Source organism: Nestor notabilis, unplaced genomic scaffold (genome assembly GCF_000696875.1).
Source record: "Nestor notabilis isolate BGI_N333 unplaced genomic scaffold, ASM69687v1 scaffold1817, whole genome shotgun sequence".
In the NCBI taxonomy this organism is placed as follows: Eukaryota; Metazoa; Chordata; class Aves; order Psittaciformes; family Psittacidae; genus Nestor; species Nestor notabilis.
This window is the reverse complement of record NW_009936727.1, coordinates 1-12,102: the sequence shown is the minus strand read 5'-3', so window position 1 is coordinate 12,102 and position 12,102 is coordinate 1. Positions and strand designations below refer to the sequence as shown.

The 12,102-nt window shown below is 45.2% G+C and overlaps 1 protein-coding gene across 1 annotated transcript in view; it reads right to left on the bottom strand.

Annotated features, from left to right (window-relative positions):
• The window catches only part of LOC104408758 (NADP-dependent malic enzyme, mitochondrial-like), a gene marked incomplete at its 5' end in the record, with an annotated part of 30,674 nt that extends 18,721 nt beyond the window's left edge, over positions 1–11,953 (bottom strand). The window contains 2 exons of the mRNA XM_010018464.1: positions 8,441–8,544; positions 11,792–11,953. Of these exons, the coding sequence (XP_010016766.1) occupies positions 8,441–8,544; positions 11,792–11,953 (266 nt within the window). The remainder of the gene's footprint in view (positions 1–8,440; positions 8,545–11,791) is intronic.
• Between the last annotated feature and the right edge of the window lie 149 nt (positions 11,954–12,102).

The following is a 12,102-nucleotide window of genomic DNA, read 5'->3' as shown; positions in this document are numbered from 1 at the left end:
TCAGCAGGGCCTGTAGTGATAGGACAAGGGGTAATGGTCTTAAACTGAAACAGGGGAGACTGAGACTACGTATAAGGAAGAATGATTTTACAATGAGTGCTGAGGCGCCGGCACAGGGTGCCCAGAGAAGCTGTGGCTGCCCCATCCCTGGCAGTGTTCAAGGCCAGGTTGGACACAGGGGCTTGGAGCAACCTGCTCTAGTGGAAGGTGTCCCTGCCCATGGCAGGGTTTGGAACTGGATGAGCTTTAAGGTCCCTTCCAACCCAAACCATTATATGATTCTATGATGTAAAGGAATAAGAGTGATGACAGCATTGCCATGGTCACAGGTACCTGAAGTCACCTCCAAGTCAGAGACTCTTCAGCATGGTTGAAGCATCATTTAAGAGCTACTTGGAGTGGGAAAGAGGTCTGAACCCACACCGAGGGAGATCATTTAAGGTCTACTTGGAGTGGGAAAGAGGTCTGAACCCACACCGACGGAGAGCTGGAAGGATGAGCAGAGTTTAGCTCACAGCTACGTGGAGTTAAGATGTCATATTGCAGAATGGTTTGTACGAAGCTTAATATTTCCAAAATAATACTAATAAATAATAATATTTATAAAAAAACAACTGAAAGATTAGTTGCTTGGAATCTTTGTTGAATCAGGGACACAGAAGCTGTGGAAACTTTTCTGTGGGGTCTTCAATGCAGTTTCACATCCCCAGGGGAAAGTGTCGCAGCTCCTGTCACCAAAGAGGAGCAGGTGGGTAGTCCTTAAGGACTAAGAGCATCATCCTGACATTACCATATTGAACTGTGAGTCTGAAATATTAGGTTCTTTCATTTAAAGCATCTGGTCTTAGGGTCTTGCCATGACCCACTTGTGATCTTTATTAACGAAAACTTTAGTTCTCACCTTATGCAAAGACTCACATAGGCTCAGAAATGTGGTTTATGCTTTAAAAAGCTCAGTGGACATATTGCAGAGAGAAAGAAAATGATCTTCACAAAACAGCTCAGTGAAAGGGGTTTGCATCCAGCACTGTCCTGTCATACCAAGGGGTACAGTATCCTTCTTAATAGGATACTATTACTTTCCTTCTTAATATTAAGCTCTGCTTAATAACAAAACTATCAAAGACAAAAATAGATGAAGTAACTGTGCACTGTCTGTCTCTTGCTGCAGATCACAAAGAGAGGAAAGAATTCTGTGCTCCAAAGAGAGAAAAAATACTCTTCAGGTTAATACTCTCATAAATTTGAGTCTGTAGTCAGGGAAACCCACCCACCCTTGTGCTCTTTGGAGAGCTGGTCACACATACGTTAATGCTGGCTGAGATCACTGATTTTATTAAGCAAGTCAGCAACGTACTTCCTCAGTGATACAAATAAATAATAATAGTAGTGTTAGAGAAATAGTTTCTATAGCAACTGAAGTTGCTTAAAGATTTGCTAATTGTTTGCTGTGAGATGCTAGCAGATGTTCTGGATGGTGTGTCATGTTAGCCATGTGTTCCTTACATGTATCCAAATGATGGATAAGAGGGTTGTCCATTAGAAAACTGATTTTCACAGGTACTTTTTGTACTGTTTATTTGCACAAATTCCTTGGATATCCACAGTCTTCATTTTGACTTCCAAGACTTTAGACAAAAGCAGATTTGGGACTCTGCATCTGTTGCCTCTCCGAGTGTTGCTCAGCATTTCAGAAGAAATTTGGACAGTGTATGTCTCCTTGGTAACTGCCAGAACCTGCAGTGGGGAGGCTCAAAGTACATAAGCAGTCTGTCCCTCAAAGACTTGGTGTAACCAGTAGTTGGCAGCTCCCATTCCTCTTGGGCACACTGAAGTGTTCATTTCTTGGGATCTCTGCAGTCCTATGTCTCCTTGTGGAACTGGAGCTTTCCCCTTAGCATGAGTAATTCTTACACTTGCAGGCTGTGGAAAAGGATGCTTGGACAGTTCATTTCTGTACCTCTCTGACAAGTGGTTTTGGAAGAACTCAGACAGGCTGGACAGAAATGGGAAGAGACTGTAACAACAAAGACTTTTATGGTCACTAAATATTACCCAGGTTAATGTCTTAACACCCACCCCTCAACCACTGCAACACATTCACAGTTTTCATCAAAAATGAGACCTTTTGGAGTTACAAGCCAAACTCTGCTGGTTTGTTGTATGGCAAGTTAATGTGGGGTGCACAGTTTGATATCCTCTGGTGAAGGTTCTATGTGGTTTTGTTCACACAGACCATTGACTCTAATTTCTCTCTGAAACCAGCTCCTCACTACTGTCCCCACATCACCACAGCTACAACAGCATTAACAGTGACACCTGTAACTGGTGATGCTAAAAGAGTCATTATTTAATACCATCACCATGTCTCCTGGTTCACTGCTGGCTGCCAGACCACCATCTGGGGACCCTGTTCTCCACCATCTCAGGAATTAATTTAGCCATTTTATAGACTTGGAAACAAAAAGATGCACTTTTCCAGTTCTCCCTCATCAAAACAAATCACTAGTCTTTCTTAGAATCCCAGACTGGTTTGGGTTGGAGGGGACCTTAAGATCACCCACTTCCAACCCTGAAGCCTTCCACTAGAGCAGGTTGCTCCAAGCCCTGTCCAACCTGGCCTTGAACACTGCCAGGGATGGGGCAGCCACAGCTTCATGCTAAAGATGACACTGCTGTCTCATTAGTTTGCACATTTTGGGGTTTGTGTCATAAATGATTATGACCCAAATTCTGGCTTTCTTTCCCATACCTTGCAAAAACCATCCTGTATAAATCGCCTCACTGAGAAATGCTTTAGAGAACAGTCCCGTACACTCATTTTAGTCTGATCTCCAGACCTTATCTAGGAAATCTCATACAAGCAATATCGTTAATGACATAATATACCAGTGGTCAAAATATTAACATAAGACAGTCACCCTAATGAAGGATGACTCCAGGAGCTAAACACACGTGGCATTACAAGTCTGTTGTAAAAATTACCACCTGAAAATCTTCATGAAGAAATGATTCTATTTCCTGGAAAACAAACAAGCAAAGGATTCATGCTTTGTTTATCCCTGTGCTGCTGTTCCAGTACTGCTACTGTTAATCTAGAGCTACATGGAATCTCTAGGCTGTGCTAACAGGAAAGATGCTGTTAAGAAAGCTTGTATCCCCTGTAGAGGGTGATACACATCACTCTTGGATGAGCATTAAGTATGGAACAAAAGAGCGTGAATCCCAGAAGAGGGAGGCAGATGTTTTCCTGATGACATTGGTTTAGCTTCTTTATGCAAGAGACTTGTCAACCGCCTGAGCAATCTCATTATGCAACTTTGTTCTTTCATCCTCATTTGTATGTACCTCTTCGAGCTCATCCAGCCTCATTACAAGCCACAAGGTCAGAGAGGAAAAATCCATGAGGCAGCAGTAACCATTAGAGAGCATCTGACCAAAACTGACATCAGAACTTCAAGGGTGGCCTGAGGACCTGGGCAGTGCCTTTGCTGACCAGTATCAAAAGGGCATTTAGTTTCACCATGAGCAGGGAGCCAATACAATTAGGAAATTGTATTGGCAAGAAGGTCCAGTTCTGTTATGGAAAGAATCACAAGAAGGAGGTTCCAATCCTTGTCTTAAGTTAGCATTTTACAGTACTGCTTACAGTCATTCATGATGTAAGGAATCTGCTTTGCTGCACTGTAACTCCTACTCATAGTCTTAGATAAACCAGGCAGAGAAGAACCAAATTGTTCTTGCTCTTGTCCTTGAGATCTTCTTGGTCTTGGTGCTTCACACACCAGCAGCCAAAGTTCTGATTTCCAATCAGAAGTTTTCCATAGAGGAGCCCATCATCAGAAAAAAAAATCATGCTTGGCAAGTGATCAGCATTTAGATTTGACAAAACAAAGTCCATTCTAGCGCACTAAACAACACTAGCACCTAAGTCACTGCTAGCACAGTATCCTGAGGCCATTCTTATTGTTATAATGTCAGCACGAGCCTTGGCAGTCTTCTGGTCAGACCAGTAGTACTCTTGCCATAGACTTCCTGGCCACAGTTTAGGGGTCAGTTTGTCAGGCACCTCCTCAAAGGACAGCTGAGAGCAACCTTGTGGAGAAGGACTTAGGGGTATACGTGGATGAAAAGCTGACTATGATGTGGCAGTGAGCACTTGCAGCCCAGAAACCAACCGCGTGCTGGGCTGCATCGCAAGGAGCGTGACCAGCAGGTCAAGGGAGGGGGTTCTCCCCCCGCAATCCTGCGTCCAGCTCTAGGGATGCACAACACAACAGGGACATTGAGCTGTTGGAGTAAGTCCAGAGGAGGCCATGGAGATGCTCTGAGGGCTGGAGCAGCTCTGCTCTGGAGCCAGGCTGAGAGAGCTGGGCTGGGGCAGCCTGGAGAAAAGGTGGCTCCTGAAGGGGAGACCTTAGAGCAGCTCCAGTGCTGGAGAAAGGCTTTTGACAAGGGTCTGTAGGGACAGGACAAGGGGGAATGGCTTTAAACTGACGGAAGGAGATTGAGATTAGACATTAGGCAGAAGCTCTTCCCTGTGAGGGTGCTGAGGCGCTGGCACAGGGTGCCCAGAGAAGCTGTGGCTGCCCCATCCCTGGCAGTGTTCAAGGCCAGGTTGGACACAGGGGCTTGGAGCAACCTGCTCTAGTGGAAGGTGTCCCTGCACCTGGGAGGGGGTTGGAACTGGGTGACCTTTAAGGTCTCTTCCAACACAAACCAGTCTGGGATTCTATGATGGTCTCTGGTTTCTACAACAGTTTAGAAGTAGAAGGAGGAAAAAAGTTTGCAGTGGTTTGCTTTGAAAGAGAGTGTGAGGATTAACACATAGCGTTACTGTAGATGATGGGCTGAAGCTCTTCAGAGTGCAAAGAACATTCCCAGCACAACACATGTCCCATGGTATTTTGATCTCAACCTTAATTTGCTCATACAGGCAAGCCCCAGAACTTCTGTGGGTCACTCTGATTACGATCCTTGGACACTTTATTTATTCCAGCTTACTAAAATGTACCAGTTCAAGAATAAGACTCATTTGCCCCTTGACATATAACTGAGGCCAGGGAAAACTGGGGCAGTGTATTGTATCATACAAAGTGTATTACTCACTGTGGTAGAAAAGCAGTTTGTCAAACTGCTTCATTCAGTCACAGGCTAGGCTTAATGGGCCAAATTTTGTATATAGCTGCCTCCCATGAGGAGCAAAATGCACACCTTGGAGCTCTTGATAAAGAGCTCCGACATTTCATGTGGTTTAGGGGTAAGAGTAATGAATGGAAGTTTAGGCAGCAGGAAAATGCAGAAATTCATTCATCAATAGATGAAGCCCATCAATAGAAACGGCTTTTCTTTCTAAAATTGCCCAGAAATGACACTTTCCTTCAAAATACTCTAAGTGCTAACTCTGAAGCCTCTGACACGCTCCTCATTTCATTACTAGGTGGCTATTACGAGACCAGGAGCCCCTTCTGCTGACTGTAGGGGTCTCCAGCTATAGAAATTTGACATCTGTTTGACATTATTATTCCATTAGAAGAGTAAATCTTCGATCCCCTGGCTTTCTTGTGGGCTCTGACACATTCCACTTCAGTGACAAATGTCCCCTGAGCCAGCAGTGATTTGACAGGGTGGGACGTACTCCTACAGAGGAACAGACAAATGGTTTCCACGAGGAGCTGAAGTACCCTCAGGAAGTAGGCAGAATTCCTGCATGAACACCAAGCTGAAAAGGAAATCCCCAAATTCCAAGAGATTTGTGTTCCTCCCCAAATAGCAGAACTTACATGTGACATTACAGACTTGCATAAGAAGTCACAGCAGACCGAAGATCACAGTGGTTCATACCTACAGGTTTCCTCATACGTGGAAGCAGGCTACAATAAAGCTGCATGTTCTTGACCTTCTGAACAATTCCTTCCTTTCCTAACAGAAGCTGGAGCTTTCAGTCAATTCCAGTGGAAATCTGAGACCAAATGAATCCGTTTCATGTTAAGTTTGCCAAGCCCAGGCTGATAGCAGAGTTATTCACTACTCCAGAGCTCACAGGGGATCACACTCCATCAGTGCTTTAAAGTATGCTGGTGGTCAGGATGATAATGCATAGCAATGGCTCCTTTCACTCAGGGATCTCCAAATACTTTACAGATGGGAATGGAGATGTGTAAAGTGGAATTTCCCAGCTCCACTTTGCAGAGAACATTTTGGGGTATTAACATTTACTGTATTCAAGATATTCATCCTGGCTAAGAGAAATAGAAAAGCTGAGAAAGGGGCCCCAGGAACTTGATTCCCAGTACTTGGATGAAAGCATCAGACGTGACATCACCTCCTCACAAGATAAGAGTTCATTGTTTCATGGCTGAGTGTCTTCTCCCTTCGATGTGGAGATTAGCTCATGTAAAGCAAACACAGGAAAGCAACAGCCAAAATCCTTCCTCTGCAGCACAGAAAAGGCAAATTGTATTGCTGTCACTGACATCACAGGAGTAGCGGGTGCAGTTTAACACCACAAGCATCTCAGATGCCACATTCATAACCGCTGAGACCATCATCTGGGTTCCCATTCTATTGTTCCCATTCTATCATCAACACCAACATTGCAATACCCCTGTGGTCTCCTGGCCAGAAGGAAGTGGGATAGTTTCCTTGAAGGATTAATTAGGGACTATAACCAAAACAAACAAAACCCCCACAAATCAACCCTGACAGCTCTTAAATCTTTTCTCCTTGCAGAGTCTCCTGTGATTTCCTACTTGTGTTTTACCAGTTTTCTAGCCTCCAAGAATTTTCTCCCCCTAGATAAACCACAAGTATCTAATGTAACACTACACTGTAATCAACTGACATTTCAGCCAAGCTTTCTTATCAAATAGAGGGACAAACCAGAGCACAAGAACAACATTCTCTTCTCTGCAGTCACCAGTTTAATTTGGTGGTTTATTTATTTTAAAATCGTATTTTTAACCCAACAGAGTTACTGTGTTCATACTCACAGATATAGGGGCTACAGCACTGGCTGACAACAAGTATCTTCACACAGTAAGTGGGCAAATGCAGCTGGGTGGGTTGATGGCTGTCTATCATATGGGACATGCCTAAACCATGTTGCTGAACAGCAAAGGAGAGACTCCTGCCCTAGCAGCAGCATTGCAGGTGCACAGGGTGCAGCAGAACACTGCACAGAGCAGCCACAACATCAAGACATGCTGAAATTCCTCCATGACACCCTCTTCCCTCTCAAACCTTGGTTTGTCAGCTGTGATGGAATGGTCCTTAGCATTTCAGCCCCTATTTCCTCCATCCCTCCACCCACAGCCAGCTGGGCAGCCAGACTGTGTGTAAAGATAAGCTTCTCAGGGGATGGGTAGGTGTTGTCATTAGACACTGGCGATGATGCCTCCTACCAAGGGAGACAGGATGAACTGTGAGCTGACACACGTACCACCCACTCCCATTTACGCAGGAACACACACACACACATACAGCCAGCTGGAGACACAGAAAGAGGAAAGATCAAACAGCTCCTTCAGCTGTGAGGGAAAGACCCTACAACACACAGAGAGGCAGCAGCCTATTAATCAGACACAGACTGCAGCACTCTGCCAGTTATCAATAGCATCTGCTGCTTTAGAAAAAGCAGAAAAAGCTGCTGAGGAGCTTGGGACTTTCCAAATATTCTTCTTTTTTTCCTTAGCAGTTGTTCTCACTTTCCTTCTTACGATACAGTCACGGAGATTTTAATGTATTTTGATTTTTTCCAGAAAGAGGAACTCAATGCAGCGCTAGAAGTGCACATACAGCGCTGAGGTTGTGGTTCTGCTCTTCCCATATCAAACTCCCTGGTATATCAGAGACCCTCTATCCCAGCTAGTAAGAATGGAAATATGCACTTGGTCTATCCCACCATTAAAAAGACAGTGATTATGATCCCTGCCTTCTTGCTCCACAGACTTAAATGCCAGCAGGGAAGCTCCTATTTTTAACAGAGCCATAGACAGGCAGTCTGCAGACACCAGACACCACCGTGTGCAGTAACATGCCACTTCCATTTAGATGATTTCCTTCACAATGGTGAAAGCTAGAAACTTCCTTTACAAAATGTAAACAAACCAAAGTTTAGATTCTGCCTATGCTGAATGAGGCTCATAAATGCATGATGGAGGCCAGATACAGCCCACAGGGCGACTGTTTGACACCTCTGGCCTATAGGGACAGGAAATGGTTATAAATAGTCTGTCCCATTTCAGTTCTCCGAAGACAAATATGTTTGACACAGAGTGCTCGAGCACAAAGAGTCATTTGTAGACCACCCAGGAGACTTGCACTGAAATGACCTTTCTTTGCTTGGACGATCAGTTATACTAATGTTTGTTTCACAAGATGCAACATTCGTTCTTAAATGGAAGCAGCCCAGAGGAGCCATGTATATAATCCCACTTACTTGTTGGTCACTGCCTGCATAAACTCATCAATCAGTTCGTCGTACTGTTTCCCACGAACCCTCTTGTGTTTCAGTCCAATATAGAGTGGATCACTCAGGAGAGCCTAGGACACAAAGCAATTCCATTGACATCTTCTCTTCCATGGGTGGACTGAGATTTATGTCCCAGCCTACCCAAAATGTTTGTCTGTTGTGGTCATATGAATTTTACTTACTATGCAGTGAAGGCCACCTCACACAGCTCTTCCTGAGAGAAAGGGCTTCCATAAGAAGCTATGGACTATATTTTTGGGTAAATGCAGAGGGATGTAATGTTTCTTGACTGCCATAGGAAACGGAGCTCTGTCTGCATCCCCATCTGCTCTACTAAAGGTTCCCTCCCAAGGTGCCTCACTCAAAGTGAATAAAACTGGCCTTGTGTGAGGGGTGTTTACTGCTCATTTAGTTCTTAGTTTTGCACTGAGGTTACCAGGAAAGCTGCTGACCATAAATAGTGCTGTGAGCAATGAAGATCGCCTTGAAGTAACTTGAAGTGACATGTGTCGTTTAGGCCTTTAGGTAACAGCCCAGAACCAGTGATCAGATGCCAAAATGTTCCCAAGCTCTGCATCTACTAGCACTCACCTCAGTTATCTGCAGGTGTCAAGGCAAGGTATTTTCATATAACAGATTGGTTTAGTTTTTGGCTCTAGCTAGGAATATAAACCCAGGTTGTTCCTCCAACCAATCCAGCACACGTTCTGTCGGGACCCCTAATCCACCTAAAAAGGACTGGGTCAGCATGGAAATAGCACATATTTTGGGGAAAGTTCAAGGAAACACGGACCAGCACCTCTGAGGGTCACTGCAGTGCGACTCCCCTTCCCATTTCAGGAACTGAATCATCCACATGAGAAGGGGATGAGCCATCTCAAACCTATTGTCCTGCGGCCATACGGCCCCAAGTATTAGCAGGTATGCTAAAATCAGATCTGCTTGTACAGTCACAGCTGTTTTCCCTTAGAAGGAAAGTTGAAAGAGTTTTCCTCTGGGTTCGATACATTAATTCTTAAGGGCCACTGAACATGCTCAGCGGTGCTGGAGCATCTCCCCTGTGGAGCGAGGCCAAGAGAGCTGGGCTGGTTCAGCCTGGAGAAGAGAAGGCTCTGGAGGGACCTCAGAGCAGCTCCAATGCCTAAAGGGGCGACAGGAAACCTGGAAAGGGGCTTTGGAAAAGAGCCTGCAGGGACAGGACAAGGGGGAATGGCTTTAACCTGCCAGAGGGGAGACTGAGATGAGCTCTAAGGCAGAAGCTCTTCCCTGTGAGGGTGCTGAGGCGCTGGCACAGGGTGCCCAGAGAAGCTGTGGCTGCCCCCTCCCTGGCAGTGTTCAAGGCCAGGTTGGACACAGGGGCTGGGAGCAACCTGCTCTAGTGGAAGGTGTCCCTGCCCGTGGCAGGGGGTTGGGACTAGATGAGCTTTAAGGTCCCTTCCAACCCAAACCAGTCTGTGATTCAGACACAGAAATGGCTCAGGTAATACAGAGCCATTTGTTTTACCTCACTGATTGCTCCTGTAGTGCCATGTATTCTGTTCACGGAGAATACAATTCTCCCACAGGCAAGCTGAGCAACGCCAAGATCTGAGAAAAGACCAATTTGCTGAAATAATGTACAAACTATCATGGACTGTCAGAAAGAAAAGCTGGAACTGACGTTAAAAATACGACTGCTATATTTACCTCATTCTATCTGAGGTTCCTGTGTTAGTAACAGAGACAAGAATGAATGCATATTAGAGGTAGCTTATTTCTGCACTGATAAGTGCAGGTAGGATGGTCCTAGGACATGCTTAGGGTTTGGTTAAGCTGAGTTTATACACATGAGAAAGCCATTAAATAAAGATATTTACATTGTGAGGGAATAGGTTGTTCATATTGCTGGAAAACAGCAACTTCTGTGTCTTAACCCCAGATGTGGAAATTGACTCCACAGAGAAGTTCTTGGACACATAAGTTACACTTGATGTTGGGCATAACAAAAGTGCCCAAGACTGACTCTAGGAGTCACCTTCTGACCCTTGGAGATGCCTAGAAGTCATTGGTACCATTTTAGTGTCCCCTGGATACTGGCAGATAGAAACAGATGGCCAGAAGTTTCCCATGGGAAGGGAAGCACTTTCACCCAGGTCCCTCTGGAGGGAAACTGCAGATAAAAGACTCAGAGCATCAGCACTCGGTGGTGCGCAGACCAGCAGGGAGGAGAAGGAAGAGATGAAGGAGCAGAAGTGCAGTGCTCTACTGACTGGAAACCCCAAGAAGTGAGAGACTGAGACTTAATTCCTGCCTTAGCCTCAAAGGGTCCAAACGCAGAGGGTCCCACTTTTCAGGAAAGACCAGGCTGAGATGAGCACATCCTATTTTCCACAAGTCCATGACAGGCCAATATGCTAAACGGATAAAATAACCCTGGGACCAGAGACCGAAGAGGTGATTGGGATTCTCATCCCAGATGCCATCTATGACCATTGATTTTGCTCTCTTTCATTCTTTTTAAGTGTTCAATGTGAGATACTTGGGGCAAGTGAAACAGGTGCAGAAAATCACATTTTCCCTTCATGCACAAACTCAAAGCTCTTACACCCCCCATTTGTTATTTCTCTCCAGGAAACACGTGTCTGGTTTACTTCAGGTCAAGGAATGCAAAAGTACATTGTACAGCAATGGACAAACCCAGGCCCTCACAACTGACTATAGGATATTAATGTGAGCTCTGAAAAAGACATCCTTCACAGATGTCCATTCTGGCATTGCTGAGATGTTGTGCTTCGGCCTTTCTGAGCCAGAGTCATAAGGCAAAAATCTGCAAACAGATGGAGTCCTCTTGTCTGGTTATCATGTGCAGTAAAGCGTGCAGTCTGACAGAACACTGAAATTAATCATCCCCAAACCACCCACTGGGGATTCTCCACTCTCTGGAACACAGTCACCTCCATGCAGACACAAGTATCTGCCTGTGTTTTCACTGTTACCAGAGGAAGAATAAATCTGGGACTTCCTGTACAAAGTCTTCCAACTCACCTTACCATGCTGAAAGGCAGAGCTGACCCTTCAGCTCCAACTGGCAATGCTCTGAGTCTTCTCACCAGGGGACCATGAGGCTGTTTAGTGTTTATTTCAGTTCCCCATAAGAGCAAAAGTTTCTTCAGCATCAAACAGGAATGAAGCCTGCCCACTTCCCTGCAGTGCTGGTCTAGCCATCATCTCATCTTGGATGGCTCTGGCTGTGCCTCCACATTTAGGGACGGGCCTCAGTGAAGCATTAATCTCAATTCTTTCTCCCTCCTCTGTCAGATTAATGAAGAATGGTCTTACCTCATTGTCTGTGCCAACATCCAGCAGGACAGGGAGACACTGTTGTGGGTGAACTCCGCCACAAGCTGTGTACAAAGCAAGCTTCCCGACTGGAATACCCATCCCGTAACTTCCTAGATCTCCTAAACCAAGAATCCTCTCTCCATCTGTCACCACAATAGCCTAGGAGGATCAAAAGAGACTGTTGTATGGTGTTGCCAAGGCTCCAGAAACAAACCCAGCTCCATTGTCTTCACACCAATGCCATTTTGCAGTGCATTGTGCAACAGGTATTTGCTCTTTCTACATGACACCCAGTTAACTAGATGTTA